General features: G+C 36.4%; 3 protein-coding genes across 5 annotated transcripts; 2 read left to right on the top strand and 1 right to left on the bottom strand.

Annotated features, from left to right (window-relative positions):
* The first annotated feature begins 661 nt into the window (after positions 1-661).
* LOC120007879 (F-box/LRR-repeat protein 17-like) lies at positions 662-6,214 on the top strand. The gene is made up of 11 exons (XM_038858353.1): positions 662-1,462; positions 1,980-2,081; positions 3,585-3,729; positions 3,863-4,047; positions 4,258-4,362; positions 4,470-4,567; positions 4,695-4,915; positions 5,007-5,073; positions 5,196-5,281; positions 5,560-5,655; positions 5,893-6,214. The coding sequence occupies exons 1-11, from the start codon at positions 858-860 to the stop codon at positions 5,953-5,955; spliced, it is 1,773 nt and encodes a 590-aa protein (XP_038714281.1). The 5' UTR covers positions 662-857; the 3' UTR covers positions 5,956-6,214.
* Positions 6,215-7,133: 919 nt separating this feature from the next.
* Positions 7,134-11,173, top strand: LOC120007085 (putative uridine kinase C227.14). 3 transcript variants are annotated; one of them, XM_038857255.1, is made up of 12 exons: positions 7,134-7,459; positions 7,959-8,083; positions 8,184-8,227; positions 8,517-8,594; positions 8,788-8,980; positions 9,061-9,091; positions 9,172-9,230; positions 9,386-9,459; positions 10,129-10,215; positions 10,439-10,500; positions 10,599-10,660; positions 10,736-11,173. In XM_038857255.1, exons 1-11 carry the CDS (start codon positions 7,399-7,401, stop codon positions 10,646-10,648), a joined length of 864 nt encoding a protein of 287 aa, XP_038713183.1. In that variant the 5' UTR covers positions 7,134-7,398; the 3' UTR covers positions 10,649-10,660; positions 10,736-11,173. The 3 variants fall into 3 exon arrangements, with proteins under 3 accessions (XP_038713183.1, XP_038713182.1, XP_038713180.1); XM_038857254.1 differs by having other exon boundaries at positions 7,136-7,459; positions 7,965-8,083; positions 10,599-10,627; XM_038857252.1 differs by having other exon boundaries at positions 7,139-7,459; positions 10,599-10,627.
* A 1,017-nt stretch (positions 11,174-12,190) lies between these two features.
* On the bottom strand, positions 12,191-14,602 carry LOC120007848 (auxin-induced protein AUX28-like). Its single transcript, XM_038858310.1, has 5 exons — positions 14,215-14,602; positions 13,162-13,400; positions 12,927-13,062; positions 12,603-12,664; positions 12,191-12,505 (listed from the first exon to the last, which is right to left on the bottom strand). Exons 1-5 carry the CDS (start codon positions 14,451-14,453, stop codon positions 12,468-12,470), a joined length of 714 nt encoding a protein of 237 aa, XP_038714238.1. The 5' UTR covers positions 14,454-14,602; the 3' UTR covers positions 12,191-12,467.
* Positions 14,603-21,517: the final 6,915 nt, after the last annotated feature.

Genomic DNA, 21,517 nt, shown 5'->3' with positions numbered 1-21,517 from the left:
TTCACTTTTTTTTAAAATTATTTTCCCAACAAGACAATATATAAATGATTTATTAATTTATTGAATTAGCTTATAATTTTTTTAACCGACAACGATATCATACAAGTTTGTCATTTGAACATTCGATATGAGATTCATTTGACAACATAATAAGTTAAGTAAAAAACCAATGCTTCGCCATAAGGACATTGCTCCCAGTGGAAATCAATTAATTTATAAACGTTACACATACCAAATGCAATATTCAAGATTGTAATTATTTTTTTTCCATTTCAATTATGCAAAAATATATATAGCCATACAAGATAAGCTAGCAATTCATAATTAATTTTGTCCATAATTATTTCAAACGTTCATGTATCAAAACCAAAATTCGGATTATATTTATTTTCCAAATATTGTTAAAAATTAAATTATTTCAGATTATATATATATAATTAATTAGTGTGTTTGATTAGATATACACGTGTAACATCAAGAAAAAAGAAAAACAAAAAAAGCAACACTGGAAAATCAAACAAAGGGGAAACGCGGATTTGAACACAGAGATAACTTTCCATAACCAGAAACAAACGGCATCTTTATTTGACCTTTAACGCGCGAACTAAGGGTTAACCCGGTAATTTCACACAAACAAGCACGCTCCTCGTAATTTTTCTATTCACACTTGAAAACCAGGGCGCGAAAGCTGCGCAATCTCCCGCGCCATCGCGACCAAACTCCTCTCCCCTCCCTCTCTCTTCCCTTTATTTCTCGGCCTCACAGTTCTCACTCTCTCCTCCCCTCCCTCTCTCTCTCTCTCTCTCTCTCCCTCTTTGTTTTTGTCTTTCAGTCAGTCTTTTCTCTACCGTTTCAGTATGCACCGCCAGTCCCATCTTTCGCCTTCCGACGCCGCCTCCCCCATTCCTTTTATGGACTTTAAGAACTCTAAGAAGAACCGCGGTAGCTATAATTGCGGTCGATGTGGCCTTCCCAAGAAAGGCCACACATGCCACATCGGTACCCCGTCCAACTCCGCTACCACCACCATGGCTACGCCAACTGACTCCTCCACCGCTATTACATCCTCCGCTTCTTCCGTCCGACCGCCGCCGGTGCCCCCGCGCCACACATACTCTAACCTCCGTCGGGCGCTGTCATTTGACGATATCGACTTCCAGTGTGAATCTCCGACGCCGGAAATCGATGAGTACATGATCTCGATCCAGGAAACCGAGCAGGATCTGTCGAGATTGGGCGGGTTACCGAGGAACTGCGTGTGGGAAGTTTTGAGGAGGCTTCCTCCGGCGGAGCTGTCGTCGGCGGCGAGGGTTTGCAAGGGGTGGAGGGAGACGGTTAGGAAGCTGTGGAGAGCGGCGGAGGAACTCAAGCTTAGGGTTCCTGCCAGAGCTCACCTAGGATTCGCTGGATCGGTGTTGCAGAAGTGTCCAAACCTTGTTAAGCTTACACTTAGAATGGAAAGGTTAGGATCTCTTTGACGGGACTCTCTCGACGCGTGTTGCACTCAGGTCTAGGGATATATATTTGTGCATTGCTTGACGTTGTCGTAGGTTAGGATAATTTGACGTGAACCGGATAAACGAACATGATCAGGACTTAATAGATCAGAAATGAAAGATTATTCCGATTAATATAATGATATACCAGTTGATCTACGAATGAGGCTACAAATGCTTAAGGTTCAGACTTTAAATCGGAGCATTTTTGCTTTGAGATCTCACAGAAATATTGTGCCGATCCAGGCGATGATGGCACACATTGTCTAAAGAAAAAACTGTTTGAGAAGAGATGAGACTACAGATTAGATCCAATTCTTTAAAAAAAAAAATTTAAATAAAAAGATCCATTTAACATGTAGGGTTATGAATTTATTTCAAATAATATTTGAGATCATTTGACAGATCGGGGACAATGTTGTTGAAATTGATATTTGATCTAATCTCTCAAATTTTTTTTCCTCCTGTTGTTGATTATTGCAGTGATGTGGATGCAACAATGTTGGCTTGCATTGCGTTCTCTTGCCCAAATTTGGAGTTTATGGAGATCTCTACTGCTCTTCATTCGGTCAACCGGATCACTGGGTATGATTTACATTTTGCTTGTTCCTGTTTATTCAGCTACTATGAGATAATGAGACTCGTTAGTGTTTATTTTTGTGGATCTGCATTTCTGTTGTGGGCAGATTTCATAATTAGGTGTCCTGGTGGAAGTGGTGTGCCTGTTAACCATGGTCCTATAAAATGATTTGGTTATGACGATGCTGTCAATATGTTGTTGATTAATCTTTGATGTGGAACTATTATAGTTGAGAGGAGCACCACTAATTCAAGTGATGAAGCTCCTCACCATTCTGCCTAAGGCAGGGGTTAAATCCCCGTCCGATAAAATTAAAGAAAGAAACTGGTATAGTTGGTGCAATTCTGTGCCAGTTGAATGACTCTGATTCTGTTTCCTCATACTTTTGAATTTGCATCCAAGTTGTGATGTTTGTTTTTGCTATTTATTTATTTTCTCATACACATGATGGAACACATTCATTGTATGGCTGATTAATTTCTCTACATACAATTGGTGTCTCTTTATGCTGTCCACTTTTCGTAGTAGCCTTGCAATGAGACTCATTGTTTCTGATGCCCCGCGATCATTTTACAACCTGGAATTTTTCAGCCTAGCCTGTTGACACATGACCTAAATTTTGAGTCTAAGCTTAATGAGAATAGTCTTTGGTGGTGACATTCTTGCTCGAAATTTGAATATTGAGATTGAATTGGTGATTCCATGGCATATTCTGTAAAAATTTAGAATGATTTGGCATTTAGTTTGATGCGTTGGAGTGCCGGAAGCAACTTTAATGATTCGTCATGTTTGTGGTACGGGTATCCCACATAAGAAGGATGTGATTGGGTGATGTGCTTCATTAGCGTGGGCAAACCTAAGAGTGGCAAGCTGGTTTTTCAGTGCTTAGTTAGGCCCACACCATTTGGTATCGGAGCTTGGCCCATCTTTGCTTATGTGGGTGGTGCTTGCCACTCGTTTAGGGCTGGGCCTTCGGGCTAGGCCACGTAAAGGGCTACCTAGACAAATATGGTAGAGCCCTGAGGTCTAGAGTGAAACCGACGCGGTTGTCGGCTGCAGAAGCGTGGTGGTATGGTGCGGGTGTCCCTCATCGGAAGGATGTGGTTGGGTGATGTGCTTTATAAGCGTGGGCAAACCTAACACTGACAAGGTGGTTTTCCAGTGCTTAGTTAGGCCCACACCAGTTTGTTGTCATAATAATTGTTTACCTTATAGGCTATTTCCATAATCTATTGCTGGGCTCACTGGCATAGTCAATATCTACTATATGCTTGTTTCATAAACTTGTTTATTTCCTCTCCATCTAAGCTTGTAATGCTTTACATGGTGCCACAGCTTCTCCTTGTAAAATTTTAGTGATTGGGATTGATTATAATCCATGTTTTGGTTGTATCATACTACTAAAATGCTTACAATTGGTCTTTTCTGTTTAGCACTCTGTATGGATGTTGAGAAGAGGTGTAGTTTAGAATTTTTGTTGATTAATTGGGTGAGTCCATTATATGCAGAGATGAACTGGGGCGTTTTGTTGTTGATAAGCGTTGTCTTACAAGCCTTAAGATGGAAGGGTGTACTAACTTAGGGGGTTTTGTCCTCTGTTCATCAAGTCTTTCTACACTTTGGCTTGCGGATCTTCATTCTCTTGCTAAGACGGTAGTTATTTCTTCTGCCATTATTACTTATGGACTGATATTTTTTTACATCTATTTGCTTTTCTCTCCCTCTCAAGTTTCCTTAGCAAGTTTAGTGAAGTTTTTTTTTGCTTATATGAGCATTATTTTTGTAGGTTTTTAACTGCCCTAATTTGAAGGAGGTTTCTCTAGATTTTTCTCGCCAAGAAAATGATAGTACTGATCTTATTACGATGGTTGATGGTTTGGGAAGGACATGCCCAAGGTTGCAAAAGATACACATTGCGTCAGTTCGGCTTTCTCACGCTGTTGTACTTGCTCTTACAGCTGCAAACCTAAGGTTTGCAACATGGTTTTCTTATATGGCGTTTCCCATTGCTGTGGATAATATGAATGTAAATTGTGTTAAAAAAATTTCCAACCAGTATTAGCTCATTTCTTTTCTCAAGTCATCCACAGCTTTCCTGTTGTTAACCTAATCATATTATTGGGGGACGCTGCTGAACCATGATTAGCAAGTCTAACCTCTGTTTGAATGCTCCATTTTCAGGTGGTTGCAAATGCTTTCACTTATTCTTGGATCTGAAATCACTGATGCATCTGTTGCTGCCATTGCTTCAAGCTATTCAAAATTGGAATTGCTTGATCTGAGTGGGTATGTTGCTCCTATTTCATCTTGACATGGGGTGATTTGATTTGTTTCACTGCTTGTAGTCCAATCGTTACCATTATCATATTGTTAACTTTACTATCTTGCTTCAGGTCAAGTGTCAGTGACAGTGGCATTGGGATGATCTGCAATGTGTTCCCCTCAACATTGTCAAGACTACTTATTGCTCTTTGTCCAAACATCACATCAAGTAAACTTCCATATTCGGAAAATACATTGATGGCCTTAAATCTTACAAACTGACTTGTTTATGTTCCTACTCATAGTTTTGTATGGGTTTCTGATCATTAATTAACCTTTTTCTTTTTCCCTCTCAGGTGGCATTCAATTTGCTTCCGCTCAGCTGCCCCTTCTTGAAATCATGGACTGTGGAATGACTGTATCCAATCCAAACTCTCAGTGTTCCTCGACTGAAGAAAGCAATGATTCTGAGTTGCAGTTATCATTTAACAAACAGCCACAGCTTATGTACCAGAAACTCATCATCAAACATGGCCGGTTAAAAAAGCTCAGCTTATGGGGTTGTTCTGGCTTAGATGTGAGAATTCTTCTTTACCCTAACAGCATAACAGTGTGCCTGATTTATTGGTCTTTCTCTCATTGTTTTAAGTTTTTAAATTTAAATGCAGGCTCTATATTTGAACTGCCCAGAACTCAACGATCTGAATCTAAACTCCTGTACTAACTTGCATCCTGGTATGTGATCTAAAATTTTTTTTCTGCGGTATATGATTCAGTTGTCTTTTCTTTCGTGATGATTTGTTAGAGCACTCAAAATATTACTTTTCTAATTTATTCTACTCTTTCTATGTGCACAGAGAGATTGCTCCTTCAGTGCCCCAGTTTAGAGAGTGTGCATGCATCAGGGTGTCAAGATTCCTTGATTCTTGCCATTCATAGCCAGGTAATTAGTTGATTCTTGAGTATTCAATTGTTTATATTTTATTGATGTGCTCTGTGGTTGAGATTTATTAACAATCACAGAGTTGAACTTTATAACCAGTAACAAAATGAATCAGAACAAAATATCACTAGATTTTGCTTGTCGTGGGCACTTTTAGGGGAAATTGGATGGTTATTTAGGGTGATCTATTCATTCTGTGATTGAAATAGATTGTATGCAGTTTTTAGAGTTTCTTGTTCATCTCTTACATTTGCATGTTTATTTAAAAATGCTTGCAGGTCAGAAATAGTTTTGACTTGGAAAACCAATTTCCATGTAAACGTCTCGCTGATGGTTCAAAGAGGGTTCAAGTTCCGCATTTTCTTTGTCAGCAGGTAAATTCGCCAGTAGGCTCTAGTACAATATAAGTATGATTTTTAAAATGCATTAGTAGCTGTATGTGTTGTTTTAGGAAGATTGATTTGAACAAAGCATGTCAACACTTTCGTTAATTTACCAATGGCTTACATATACTTTGTTAAAAAAGGCTTACAGAAATTCGACGATTCTCGCTTCACTTTTAAAATACAAAGACAGTGTGATAACTGTTTATACTTTATTCCTCTTTACAGACTTTCGATGATAATAAGAGAAGAAAGATGGAAACTCATCACTGTAATGTGCTTGTGGACTGATCAGATGACACCATTCTGTATCTTTTCGTGTAAATTCCCAAAGGCTTTGTGCCTTGAGGATTCAAAATACATGTACTTGCCATAGGCTTTACCTCAGTATCAGCCAATTGTTGTTCAAGCAAAAGACAGAAGAAAGATGGCAAATGTTGTTTTAGTTCATTGCAAAAGCAAATACTGTCATAAACTATGGACTTTGAAGTCCCGACTAACTATTCTTTTCTTGAATAAAAGGTTAATGTCTTATGCAATTTCTATCCAATGCTGCTGTGATTTCGTGAGTTTTGCCAGCGCAGTTACTGCTGCGGATGCATAGCTGCAATTTGCGAGTCTTCTTTCTCTGCATAGCTACCCATTATTGTACCAGTCATTTGAATCTGTCATTAGAGCTTGAATAGCAGTAGGTTACTTATGCCTGAGAATATGGGATAGTTGCTAACTTGGACCTATGATTTTTTACTTCATAATAAGCCTACGATTCTATTAAAAAAAATACATTTGGCATAAATGTCGAGAGAAATAGGATATGAAATGAGATTATTAGATTTAAGATAGCAATAGTTTAATTATCTCTCTGAACTTAGAGTGTGTTTGGATCGAGGGATTTGAGAGGAGGAAAAGGGAAGGGATAATATATTTAATTCTCTCATGTTTGGATAGATAAAAAAAATAGAGAGAAGAAAAGTGGTTTAATTTATTAATTCATCCTTTTTTTTTTCATATTTAAGTATTACGTACAAGAGTAGTTTAGATTTTTAGCTTATAAATACTTAATTAGTCATCCCTAACTTTTGAATGCCTTCATTTTGGGAAGGAATGATTTTGATAAAAAATTAATGAAATCTTCCTCTCAAATCCCATCAAATCCCTCCCCTTAATTTTTTATAAACTATTCAAATAAGGGAATTGGAAAGAAAATCAATTTCTCTTCTCTTCTCTTCCTCCAAATCTCTCAATCCAAACACACTCTTAGGGTTTACGGTGCTCGAGATAAGGAGTTTGAACAAATTGAAATATTTACTCGTAAAATCTTGGTTTTGTGGGTTTGTCCTGTTTTCGTGCCTTATCCGCATGGGTTTCGGCTCAATTTTATTTGTAGCAAACATAGTATAAACCGTTTTAACGACAGAAGGTATAAATGAATGGCGAAAACAAAAACACGTCATTCTTGTTGATGAGGAGTATTTTTGCATTGCTAAAGAAAATGCTATTTAAGCTCAAGGGATCTTGCTATTTCAGTTCAAGCCCACTTCGGTCCAGCTCCTTTTGAAACGACACGTGCCTCTCTTCGTATCTATAGGAAGACAAGAAGCTGTTGTTACGTAGCACTGGAACTCTCAGACTCCAAAACGGTTTGTTGATTTGTTCAGAATTCAGATTTCAGAATCATTGGCACTCTCCATTACTCGAAGCTTTTCCATCTCTTGTATCTCCTGCGATTCCGAAATGGAGGTCTCTTCGTTTTCGGCAAAACCGAGAGTGTATTTTGGTGGCTCTTCCTTCAAAGGTCTCTTTCTCCCTTCTCGTATAATTATTAGGTCAAAAATTCACCCGAAAATTCACATAAATTATAATCGTGATCAGGAGTTTCTTTATCTTACTTGATAATTGTGTGAAAATTAAGTCGAAATTGAATTTGAAGGGAATCACCTTTGATCAATTTCCGTTCGCTATGATTGTTCTTGTTCTTTCTAGCTGCTCTCAACGAACCTTGTTTTTTTTTTTTTTAATTAATTCTGATAATTTGAACTCTTCTGAAGCTGCTTTAAATTGATATGTTGGTTGCAAAATTGTATTTTCGTACAAATTCTTAATAGTGCGTTGTGAGCTTTTTGGTTGGGTAATCAGTGGGGTTTTTAACAGGTCAATTGATGATGCTGCATAAGTTCTCCATTAATATTCATATGAAAAGCAATATGAGTTAACTTTTTGGCTATTTTGATAAGTTTATCTTTGCGTTGTTTCATTATACTGATTTATATTCTCTGTCACTTACAAATTGGTAGAGTCAGTACCGCTTAAAAGGGTTAAACTTCCTGCATGGCATCAACGTTTCGTGCCCATATCATCTAATGGAAGAACAATGAAATCATTGTTGGAATGTACTGTTCGAAGGGAAACCTGCGTGAAGGTTGAAAACTGATGCCTCTTATATTACTAGTTTATTTTTTGCCTTGTTACTTCTTCTGCATTATTTGTGATCTTTGGTTTAAATGACATCATGTTATCAGGTATTTTGCTGTCAAAAGACAGAAATTTCTTTTGTAGCGGCCAGGTACGCATCTCCCCTTGTGTGGAAGTTATTTCTAGTTTGGTACTTGATTGCATGTGTACTGTTGTCTGTTCATGATGCGAATTTCATTGTAAAGATTGCTTCTTATACAGTTTAGAAACAAAATGATATTAATGTTTTAGTCATGGATATTGTTGGATTTTCTGTTGTCTTTGTTCATGGTTTTTTTTTTTTTCTGCATCGTATCATGTTTGGTTTGTGACTGTTTGCATGATTAATTTATCCACAGACTTCGCATTTTGAGTTACTATTGATTCTATTTCCTTTCAAGGTCTATGATCGAGATATATGATTCTTTGGCAGAACGGCTTCTTCCTACAGCAGCGGTAGCATCAAATCCTAATGCAAAGTAAGTTGTAGCCTCCCGAGTCCATAAATGGTTATGCTGCCTATTTTCTAGGAAAAAATATCAAGGGTTTGAAATCTGCTGTTGGGTGGTGGGGGCCTCTTCCTTGGGTATAAGCTCAGGGACAATATGATATAGCTTATACCCATTAATCTTTCAATCAAATATTGTGTCTAAAATACAATGCACTATGCAGGCATATTGTGGCCTTGGCTGGTCCTCCTGGTGCTGGGAAGAGCACTTTAGCATCTGAAGTAGTGCAACGTGTAAACAAGTTATGGCCTCAAAGAGCTTCTGCATTTGACGAGCAAGTTAATCCTCCAAATGTTGCCACAGTTCTCCCCATGGATGGTTTCCATCTATATCGTTCTCAACTGGATGCTATGGAGGTCAAACTCTATCTGTGGTTTCCTTATGCTGAATTATTGAAAACCTCTAAAGATTCCTAACACTAACTAATATTCTTTAGGATCCAAAGGAAGCCTTTGCAAGAAGAGGAGGTAAGATTCCTTTAAAAGGCTATGCACTAATTGAAAATCTTGTCAGCATTTATTACATAGTCATTCTGTGGGTGTTTCAGCTCAATGGACATTTGATCCCGTGCCATTACTTAAATGTTTAAAGACATTGAGAAGTGAGGTAAGAAGCTACGTTGTTGCACCGCAAAAGAACATTTTTTCAATCTTTGATTGGGTGCCAAGAGTTTTTTATTCTGCCTGGCAATACTTTTAGTATCTGAGTGAAATGTATGCCATGGTACTAGAATTTGTTCTAATAAGCAGCAAACTTCACAGGGATCAGTTTATGCACCATCATTTGACCATGGAGTTGGAGATCCAGTTGAGGATGACATCTTTGTCAGCCTTCAGTGAGTAATTTTAACTTGTTTCATGCAGAAACCTCCAACTTTTGCAGTGCTACCAAGTAGATTCCTGTTGCTTCATTTCTTAAGAGATGCTGGTGATGACCACTGGGTCTTAATTGTTCATGTACATAGCTATTAGCTAGTGCATTGCATGGATATAGGAGCTGTTTATTGCTTTGGATATTACTGAAATGCGAACACAAGCAAGTAAATAGAGATGGAGTTGACTCTTTACAGTTTTACTGAGATTGGTTGGTTGCTGATAATAAATAAGAAAGCTGTGAAAAATCCAGGTCTTCCTTGGACCTTAGGGTATTTTGCTCAAGTGGAATTTTGTTACTTTAAAAGTTAAAAAATGAATGTCGACAAACAACCATGATGCGATGGAGGTGTGTTCAATACAAGATTGTAGCATAGAAATAATTATAGCATTTTGAAGATGGAGAAGTACCTTGAGATAATTGTATCACTTACATTTTTCGCCTTTGAATGCATCCATATTGACTATTGAGTAATTGACCATATCAAAAATGTAATTTGATTAACTTGGTATGTACAAATAGAGGAAAAAAGGGGAGGGCAGGGGATAAACATTATGTTTGGCAATTTGAGCTATGAATTTTTTTTAGAAATGATGAAAAATAAATATGCCTCTGTTTTCCCTCTTTGCAGGCAAAAAGTGGTAATAGTAGAAGGGAATTATCTGTTACTGGAAGAAGGGGTTTGGAAGGATGTGTCATCCATGTTTGACGAAAAATGGTAAGAAATCTTTACACGGCTATATAATTCTGATCAGGCTGTAAATTTGATGCTGAAAACATATGCTAGTTTGTAGATCTCCAATAACTGATATTCATGAAGGAAATAAGTGAATGTTTTTTACAAACGCTTGTACTATTCCATAGTGTATCCGTTCCAAAAGTTTTCTGGGTTTTCAATCTTTTGGGTATTACTCGTGATAATGTGTTGTGTTTGCTTGAAGGTTCATCGATGTTGACATTGACACAGCAATGACACGAGTGTTAAGGAGACATATCTCAACAGGTATTGTTCTTCTCTGATATTCGACCATCTTATATCCTGAAGTGGGAAATGGGATTTGACCATAATTTGTGGTCCTAATCCTTTGTTATATATTTCAGGAAAGCCCCCAGATGTTGCTAAGTGGAGGGTATGTCTTAACATTTTCTGAGGCCATAAACTTGTATGTTCTTACTGGGTTTTCTGACAGTGAATAGTGTGATTGAGTTTTCTCGTTAACTTGCAACACTTCCTGCAGATAGATTATAATGATCGACCCAACGCCGAACTTATAATGAAGTCCAAGAAAAATGCAAATTTAGTAATCAAGTCAATCGATTTCTGAAGTCAGATGTGCCTCATAAAGTGAAAAATGAGGTCAGTTGAATCATCCTTCATCTACTTGATCCAAATTGATCAAAGTTGGGAGGTAGTAACCATCCTTTTCTTTGATATGATGTCTATATAATTAGATTTGTTAGCAGAGGATCCATACATAAATTATTTAAAGTTTCTTGGAAAGATGAGTTAATAGAACAGGTTGATCAATTCTTTCCTGTTCTCATGATTCATCTTCTTCATTTTGTGAGAAAATATGATTAAACAAAACTTAATCTTGCAGTTAATGATTATAGAAGAATACTATGAGCTCCTCTGTCACATTGAATACTATTAGATGTGCACTTGAGTCATCATTTATTGGTTTATTGGTCCTTTCATATATGCTCTGGATTGATTTGATTTTACCTAGGATATTGTTGTCCTGTTAATGACCAACATTTACTATATATGTGGAGTCTTGCTTTCAGCAAGATCAGACCCAAGATTTTGAAAGAGAAATGGAGTTGAATGACATTATCAATTCCATGAGCTATTGCCAGCACAAACCATTAATGCACAATTAACACCAGTGGGACCTAAATCCATGGTCAAACCCATGAAAGCCCAAATGTGTGTATGAGATGTCATGGCCCCCTTAATATAAATTCACTAATAGGGACTCTCTTTGGTTTTGCTGCCTGCACTAAATTTGTTTTCCCTTTCTTTCATTGTCTACATTAATATTAAGGAACTACCAAAATATTAATTATTGGATACAAGCAGCAATCATACCAGTAGTTTTTAAGTAACTGAGCTGAATATCCGATATGGAGATAAACACAAACCCAGCGTGTGGTCATAAGCTATGATATCAGGACTCTTCACTTTATTATATCGTATCAATGTCGGGTATGCATGACACGGGTATTGGTATGATACCCGGACACCTCACTTTACCTTGCCTTCTTGTATGACAACTTTCAATTTAAAGAACTCGACACACATATGTGTACCCATACTCGACACCTGTACCCGAGTCCTAGTATCATAGGTCATAAGTGCATTGCTCAACCAAACTCAGGACCTGAGTCCATACGATTTGGTCTAAAAGAGATTCACCTCTAGACTATCATCTAAAGATTGAATAATACCAATACATCAACTCCACAAACCAAGAATAATAAAAATTGCCCAAACCTAAATAAATGGGCTTGAATTAATGCTCCATCAACCAAGCACATGATATGGTTCCCTGTCCTTGACAAGTTCATGGAACATCACCAATGCATATCAAATCAAAATATACACCTTGAAACAAAGAATCCGAAAAGGAAAAAAAGAAAGAAAGAATAAATACACAAAAGAAATAATACAACAACTACTACACCAAACAGGGTACAACATTAATTAATTATTACAAATTGTTATTGAGACAAGCCATTGATAACTACTAAGCAAAGCAAAGCAAAGACAAGACATATTGACCAAGTTTTGGAACATAAATGAAAAAGAGTTATTAACTGTTTTACTTATAATATAGTAATAATTAATTACCCAAGTATCTCATAATTTTACAAATCAAAAACATAACACACAACCACACTGCTCAATAATATGCATGTACTGTATGACACATCAAAGAGAAGCTGCAGGTCATGCTGCTCCTTGCCCTAGCTTTTGTTCTTCCACTTCTCCACGGCTCTTGGAGCTGAATTAATCAATCCAGGTAATTAAGTTAATTACTATTGGAGAAATATTATACAAGATTAACAATTAATTAATGTTTCCAAATGTAGGCTAATTACCAAGTCCAATTGCTTCCTTTCCTTTCATTATTCGGAGACGCTTGCATGATTCAACAAACATTCTGTTTAAAATGAGAAGACATTACTGTAATTAGTACTCCATATATTCAAATAAAAATTTTCAGGCCAAACACATTGAAAAATCTTCATGGGTTGTCGTCGTTGGTTCTTAAACCCATGAAAATACGTCTTCAATATGAGAGGAACTGGGCTTTGTTTACAAACCACTCGGATGGATTATGCCAAACCGATGTGAGATTTTTAGTGTTAATGGCATATATAGAAATATATTAAGTATAAGAAAAATTAGAGGGCACTACTTACTCCCATGGAACATCTCCAACAAGCATCCAATCACTATCTTTGTCTTCATAAGTTGGGACATAATCAGAGCCATTGAGGAGATCCATAAGCTTGCTCTCATTCATGAAATCCTTCATTCCATTTGGTCCACAATTACCTACATGATTAATTATAAAAAATTTCTCCATTAATAATTCATTAAACAAGATTAATTAATTAACCAATTAGATTAGATTATATTATATTATACACAAACCTATAGTGAAGGAACTGAACATTTTCCCCAAGGCATCAGAGAGTTCTTGATAACTCTTATACATCTTCAAGTCCACTTTGCGAAGATAAGGTGCACCATCCATGCTTACCTTCACGAAGGTCGCATCGGAGACCTTCTCATTAATGTTCTTATTCTGATGGGGGTCTGCGGTGGTCTTTTGGACGGCCATCATGTTCTTTCTGAATGAACGCACTGGTGGCCAACCCACAACTTGTGCCCTACATTTTTTTTTCAAAAAAATAATTATACTCCATTTGGATAATGAATTAACATGAGTTATTGGGCCAGTTGGTTATTGGCTTCGGCCAAAGCGTATGCCTGTGGGATTTCTGGGATTCCATCATTAGTGAGATCTATTCCCATTTGGTTTTATGCTAAGTCTTGGTCCAACTTATCTGTCGACAAATTGTAAGGGAAACTTTATAATTCGACACTTAAAAAGAAAAGTTCAGAAGATTCACCACTCCTTTTCTTTCTTGTAAAGGTAAGTGGGTGCGGGACTTAAACTGTGGAATCACCAAATTGAATATATACCTTAATCACTTCTGCTGAGGGGTTGTTGGCAGATTCAACACTCATGATATTTAAAAAAAAAAAAGCTTTGCAAGTTGTACGAGATCTAGTTCACTAGCATGCTTTTGCCACCGGTTTGATTGCAATGGTATTTATAATTAGTTTGATATTCTATTTTATCAAGTATTAAGACAAAAATTAGTGTATTAAGGTTGCATGCCTTAAAAATTATAAAAGTAAAAAAAGATAGGGTGGCCATACCAATGGTCTTTAATTATATGTTTATCTCTCTCTTTCTTGGGTCTAAGTTTCTTACTAAACTCCCTCCCTCTTTCTCTCTCATGAAAAAAATCATGCTTAAACCTAACCCTAATCATGCCATCAATATGTACCTCATCATACACTCCCCAAATAAACAAACAAAAAAATCAGAAAAAATATGGCAAAGTAATTAATTAAGTAGAAATTAATTAATACATATCTATATATATATACACACACACACACACACAAACTTACTTAGCTGGAGGCTTAGCTGGATCAGCTGCAGAGAGAAGGTTCTTCTCCACACCATTCTTTGCCTTGTCATTCGGATCCTCCGCCGCAGCGGAGGAGGAAAGATTGAGGTTCAAATAATCAACAGTCTCAGAGAAGCCTCTCTTCCTTGCCACTTCTCCTCCTTCACTGCTAACATTTCCTGGTAACCCTAGCCTTAACTCAGTCTCCTCAAAACCCATCTTTGGTTTCACTCTTTCCATCAACCTGTTTTTCTCTTATATATTCTTCACTCCACAAGAGAGAGAGAGAGAGAGGGAGGGAGAGAGATTTGTTTTGGTGCTTGAAATGGTTGTAAGAGAGAGTGTGCTTATCTTTTGGAATAGCTGTAGTAATAATAATGTGAGAGACGTTTGGGCCAATTGGGAAGAGCTTGTGTGTTGGGGGCCAAGTGGGTATTAATACACGGATGAAGGGGGGTACAATTGTTTTTTTAATTATTTTTGGGTTAATGGGTTGGTGCCACGTGGCAAGATTGTGAGCTGTATTTTCCAAACTTTGCCTGGATTGGTGAAGACAGAGGGTGATCAACTCTTCCTATGATTGTTTTGAGAAATAGTAAGAGAGAGAGAGAGTGTAGTTTTGGGGGTATCAATTGCTCCACAATATCTTAATTGTTCTGAAATCTAAAAATTTTACTTGCTTTTATCCAACAATAAAAAATAATTTCACTTCATTCTCTCTTCTTACGTAAGTTTTTTGACGAGATGATTTGACATCATATGAGTCATCAGATGAGAATTCTAGATTCCAAAAATTCAAGGGTAATTGTAGAGCCCTTGAACTCTTTTTTAGTGATATCAATTACGTCCAATTTCAATAGTACCACATAGCTTGTCCCACCCGGTCTATAAAAATGGTTGATTGTAAATGATTTAGAATATTTGAAACATATAGAAATGAAAAAAGAAAAGAAAAGAAAGATTAATTGGATTAATTCTTAGAAGTGGCAAACCATTTTGATGTACAATCATTGAGAAGTACTTTGTAATGTATATATGACTTGCAATCCTCTCTCTCTTTTATGGCACCGAAAAAAATAAAGGAACATAAACTACAGCCCCAAACAATGGACAGGGAAACATATATAAACATTACCTAAAAACAATTGTAAATCAAGAAAATAAGAACTAGGAATACATCCAGATTTGTAACCTGGTGCGGCTCATTTGGCCAATTTATCGACCTAGACATTAATAGAGCCTATGTTGACTTTACGAGCAGACCATAGAGATATTTTCTCCAACATGCTACTAGATTGATAAATGACTGAAGAGATGGTCCAATCTGTGATTAAGTTTGGATTATTGATGGCATTGATGAGGACTGCAATCTTCTCTCAATCATGTGGTGTTTAGGTTCACCATTATAGTTGTAAACATGATTTATAATCCTTTAACATATATGCTATGTATAACTACTTATATATTCTAATTAAGTAGCCTAAATATAGCTTTGTAGTTGGACAAAATAAAGTAACTTTTGGAGAGCATTCTAAGACAAAGTCTTACACTTATATATATATATATATATATACACACACACTAAGAGCATCCACAGTGATGCTTGAAATATCAAGCACTTCAAAATTATTCTCTCTCCCCTCCTTTATCCTACGTGGCACAATTTAATTGGATGATTAAATCTCACAATATACACTATTCATCAACACTTCATACATTCCAACACTCCATACTCACTTTCTCTATTTTCTCTCTCTTCCTTTTTATCATCTCTTTCTTCCTTTTCATATCTCTCTCTTCCTTTTCATCTTCTCTTTCTTCCTTTTTATCATCTCTCTCTTCCTTTTCATCACCTCTTTCTTCCTTTTTATCATCTCTCTTCACTATTCATCAACTATATACATACTCCAACTCTCAAGTATCATTTTTCCACAACTAAATTTTCAAGCTTCATTTTTCACCCATTGTGTGCATGTAGCGCTATACTTATCAAAAAAATAACATTTCAAGTACTTAAAATACACTCCATTATATCCATTGTGAACATCTAGCACTTAACTTATCAAGAAAGTATCATATCAAGTACTTCAAAATCATCCCATTGTGGATGCTCTAATCAATGTATTGTTTCGTAGGAAGTTCACAACCTTGCATTGGATTGGTAAGTCTAAACTAAAGAGACTAAAAAAGAAGTCCACTAATCGAAGTGGACTACTTTGGTAGCATAATATATAAATAATATCCTAATAATTAATTGTGATTTGAGTAATAAAGTGAGTAGTAATCATTACTTGGGATCCTCAAATCGATTTTATGGAAATGCCTCGCGATTATCAAATCAAACCCACTTTTCTTTTTTTTTCTTTTTTTTTTCGTTTTGACAAGATCTTGAATCACTTATTACCAAATTAGAGAAATTTAAGTCAAATCCGGTCCCTAGCATTAATCCTCCAATTGTTTGCAACTATTCTTTCCTAAATTTATAGAGATATCTATTTTTTTTAAACCGAGAACAACTCCTCATGCGTGTCCTAGACACGCGTAAACATGCTTGACAAGTTCGTTGGACAAAGTTCCAACACAAACTACTTGAAAATAATTATACCAATTTAAAATCGAACTCTCGATCTCGAATGAGATTCTTGATGCCCTAACTTTGGAGAAATAATCAATTAGACTACCGATAAGAATGGTGGAGAGAGACATCTATATATTTTGTACAAGAAGGATGGCTGATGCAAGTGTATAGCACCAAAAGTGGTGTTTCTAAAAACATGCACATGACACAAAAGCAAATGTCGCATTGTGTGTGTGCTTACAGGTTGAAACCAAAAAGAAGAAATGCACATATAAGCAAATCAAAAGTAGAAACATATTGTGCAATTATTTGAAAGTCGTCACACCCAACTCCTATTTTGTTATTATTGGCAAATAGCTATAGCCAGCCACAGAGAGAGAGAGAGAGAGCCTGCTAAGATAAAAAAAAGAAGAGAGGTTTCTGGCTTGTTTATGTTATGTTTTGCCTTAAATTGCATGTTTTGGCACCTATGACTAGAAAATAATTGATACTTCTCTAGCTAATTGTGCATTTGCGGAAAAAAAAAAGTAAAAAGTTTCATCCATGCATGAAGAGAGTTTATCAAAAATGTCAAAGGAAACCGTCGTACTCTTTTTTATTATTCTTAAATGTCTAACTTGTTAGTTTAGGCTCCAAAAAACGTTTTGTATGAATATAAATATATAATCAAAACCCTAATCTCAATTAAACATCGATCAAACAAATATGTGAGGATAATTTAATTTAAGAGGATTCTTTCTCAACCAACTCGATAGTCCGAGATTACAAGTACCGGCAAACTGGTTTTGAACATGAATATATAATCAAAACCCTAATCTCAGTTATTATATATGTATATATGTAGATATTATATAAATGAGTAGCGGCAAACTGGTTTTGGTCAACTCCCACTTGAAAATAGTAAAACAAAAAGGGACAAGAGGTCCCAATAGTGCAAAGAAAAGCATGTGCTAAGATTCATATTAATATATTTGTGGGCATGTGAAGCTGTTTGGTTCGGTCTTTTCCCTCTCTGTGTGTTCCTCTGTGTCAAACCCCTTCCCATGTGCGCCGCTGCAGGGCATCCCACTTACCACTTCCCTCCCGCCCTCTTTCAATATAAAATCGATATATAAATTAGGGCGGAGTCAGGAAGTAATGTTGGGGTGGATTAATCTTAAAATAATCACTTTAATCAATTTGAAGGAAAAAAAATTGCGAGTGTCTTGGTGCAGCGTTTTTGGGAATTTTTTTTTTTTTTTTTACTTTATTTGTCATTCCGTCTGCAATTCACAGATGACAGAACCCATTGGCCAGATCCCTTTTTAGTTAGCAACTTTACAAGTCAAGTCGTACCATTAATCAAACACTTGGCGTAGCCATTTTGATTGAATTGATCCATCTTTTAAAATATATAGTCAGAAAAATGTTCTATCTCACCTTACTGGACAAGTGGACAAAAGTTACTGCTGAATAATATTTGAGGGTTAGTCCAATAACAAAAGTTTACACTTTGGACTCATGATAGACTAGGGGATTAATGGGTAAAAACGAACTATAGTTTATATTTAAGGGTTTAAAACACAATTATGTAAATCATAATCGTGAAAAGAGACAGACTTGAGCCCTTATATATTTCAGTATATACCCAAAGTGTTAGGTTTCATATGAATAGAGTAAAATAAGTTTATAGGATAAATATTAATGTTTAGTGTATTTTAGAAAAATATGTTAAGTATATTCTTTAAAATAAATATATTTTTAAAAAAAATTTACTGGACTACAGCCGAGTATAGTCCCCTCTCTTCGCCTCTGAATATATATATATATATATATATATAAAATAACATTAAGAGAAGATCAACAGTTTTGAGCACTAGGATTATCTTGTCTAATATATTGACACCTGTTTGCCCTACAAAGAATCAGAGGCAGGTCTTACTTGCACTCCTGATCTTATTATATGTGTCAATATTTGTGTTAATCATTATTAATCGACCACGATTAATTAATTATAACACAATGTTTCCTTCTTTTTTTTTTCTTTCTATACTTCTTTAATTATATAAATAATTACAACTCAATGATTATTGATCAGAAATATATATATGGGTAGTTTATTCATAATTCATGGGCGGTGGTTATATATGCAGGAGATTGAATATATATAAATATGATGTAGGTCAAATGGACTTAAAATGCACATATGATAGATTCTTGATGTCCGTTTTAGCTAGGACCTTCTACACATATTTTGGGTATAAATTTTTTTTTCCGTAACAAAAAACGACATCATACAAAAATTTATCATTTGAATGTCATATATGTATCTAAACTAGAGCCGTCAAACCCACACACACAAAAATTTATCGTCTAACGATAGGGTAAGTTGTTGCCAAGTCCAACGGGTGATCACAAGAGTTTTGCTCTCAATGGGAATCGAACTTAAGACGTTCTAAGTCTATAGGATTTAATCTTAGAGAGATTCACAACTACTATACTATCACTCAAATGATTTTTTTTCCGCATATAACTTGCTTTCAAAGTAGATTCTAATTTTGCAAGCTTTGCTTCAAACAATATGGTTTTTGACAAACCCTAATTTGTCCAAAAGGACAAAAGCCACTTTCACCTAATATTTTACACATCGTTCAATTTTTGTCAATAGAAACATTAGTGAAGTGAAGTGACTCATGCACAATAAAATTCTTGATGGAAACGAATACTCTGGAAATATATTAATTACTTGTAGACTCGATTAATTATTTTATGGTCGACATTCCTTCCAACTGTTCCATCAAATTTAATGGCAAACGAACCCAACTGGTATTGAAGGTGACATCAATTGTCAAGAGTAGTAGTCCACTTCACGTCGGATTATGCATAACCCAACTGAATGGTACATAAATAAATTTCGGACTCTTTTACACAATTGACGTGTATAAATAAAGTCTTGAGCTCCAAGAGCCAAAAGTAGTCAAGTGACCAAAGACGATATTATCATTTGTGTGGGCCGAGTGCTGCTGTTGTGCCACTCCGATTCTCCTAGTGACGCGTTTTCCAGGCCTAATTATTATTTTAGATATGGTCAGGAGAACAAATTTCCGCGAGTATTTAGTTCAGAACGGACAATACCACTTTGATATATTTGAGTTGGATTTTCTAACTCGATGTGCCATTCGTGTGCGATGATAGAATTACGAAATGTTGATTGGGGAATAATTAATTTTAAGGGATGGAGAGATCAAATTTGTGTGGCAATGGTGGTGGCCAACAACTGGCATGTATGTATTGGTTGTTCTGGCTAATAATGCAGTGGGCCTTTCATGACAACCACTCACACAACCACCATAAGGGTAATTGGGTCTGGGCCTCTGTTGCAGGATATCCTGTCCTGTCCCACTTTTGCTCGGCATTGGTGGGCTCTGATTGGTAAGCACACTGCAAAACCACAGCACATATCATGGAGAAAATTTGAAAGACTGTTCATATTTGGGCCTCTTTTGGGATACAGGGGCCCAATACACAGTATCATTGCAATTGGTGTTGTGGGCTTGTGGCCCGAGGCACATATGGTAAGTGGGGACGTTCAAGCTCTCCGCATTAGTAACACTTTGTTCATTCTAAGATAGTCCATGCTGACTCGCACGACTTTGTCTGCCTTGATTCAACAGCAACCCATACTAGTTTGAGTCTAGGAAAAAAGTTTTATTAGGTTAGGAAGTTTGACTTATTATATTATGTACTGCACTTCTTTTCTTGTCGTGGGATTTAGAGCACTAATAAACCCCCCAATCACTCAATAGCTCGTCCAACATCACAAAACTTAACACTACATAGATTTGTGGTTCCGTCCAATCCAGCGGGTACTACAGTTAAAAAGATAAGTGTCAATAATTGAATACTACTAATTCAACAGTATAAGTGTATAGATACAACAAAATAGAGGTTGGGGCCTGTCGTTTGGGCTATGGGCCTTATCTTAGTTTCAGCAAAAGTCCAAAAGGTCAAAGTCCAGTAACACGTGTGAAAGGCCCACATCTTGCCATCTCCATTTATTAGCTCACACGAGTGTGATCATCCCCTCCTTCCCAGTTCCCTCATCACCATTTATTGGACAAAAAAAAAGCTGGAAGCTGGTCGTTTATCCTTAATTTCGAGGACAACAAGCAAATTATAGAATAATGATCCGCCCATAGGGGCCCATCCAGATTCCAGAATGTCCACTGGCCCAATAGTTTTGACAGCCCAACCCATCTAGGCTTCATACTGCCACTGAACTTCATTTGTATAATTTGACCGTACATTAAAATTTGACGCATGTACGGTCTAATTTACCTAGTAATCTGTAAACTATGCCTCTCAGGCAAACATGTTAGAATCCCACATCGATTATATGTGTGGATATAATACCCTTAATAAGTACAAGTCTATCCCTTACTTGTTAACTAGGTTTTTTCCCAAGCTTGGTGAGTTGGGCTTAGCCCATTTGATGGGCGTGGAAGGAATAAATCTGTAAGAGTAATTTGATGTATTCAAGGGAAACCATGAAAATTTGATGCATGTACGGTCTAATTTACCTAGTAATCTGTAAACTATGCCTCTCAGGCAAACATGTTAGAATCCCACATCGATTATATGTGTGGATATAATACCCTTAATAAGTACAAGTCTATCCCTTATTTGTTAACTAGGCTTTTTCCCAAGCTTGATGAGTCGGGCTTAGCCCATTTGATGGGCGTGGGAG

This window comes from Tripterygium wilfordii, chromosome 10 (genome assembly GCF_013401445.1).
Source record: "Tripterygium wilfordii isolate XIE 37 chromosome 10, ASM1340144v1, whole genome shotgun sequence".
Lineage (NCBI taxonomy): Eukaryota > Viridiplantae > Streptophyta > Magnoliopsida > Celastrales > Celastraceae > Tripterygium > Tripterygium wilfordii.
This window is presented reverse-complemented; position numbering and strand designations above follow the sequence as displayed.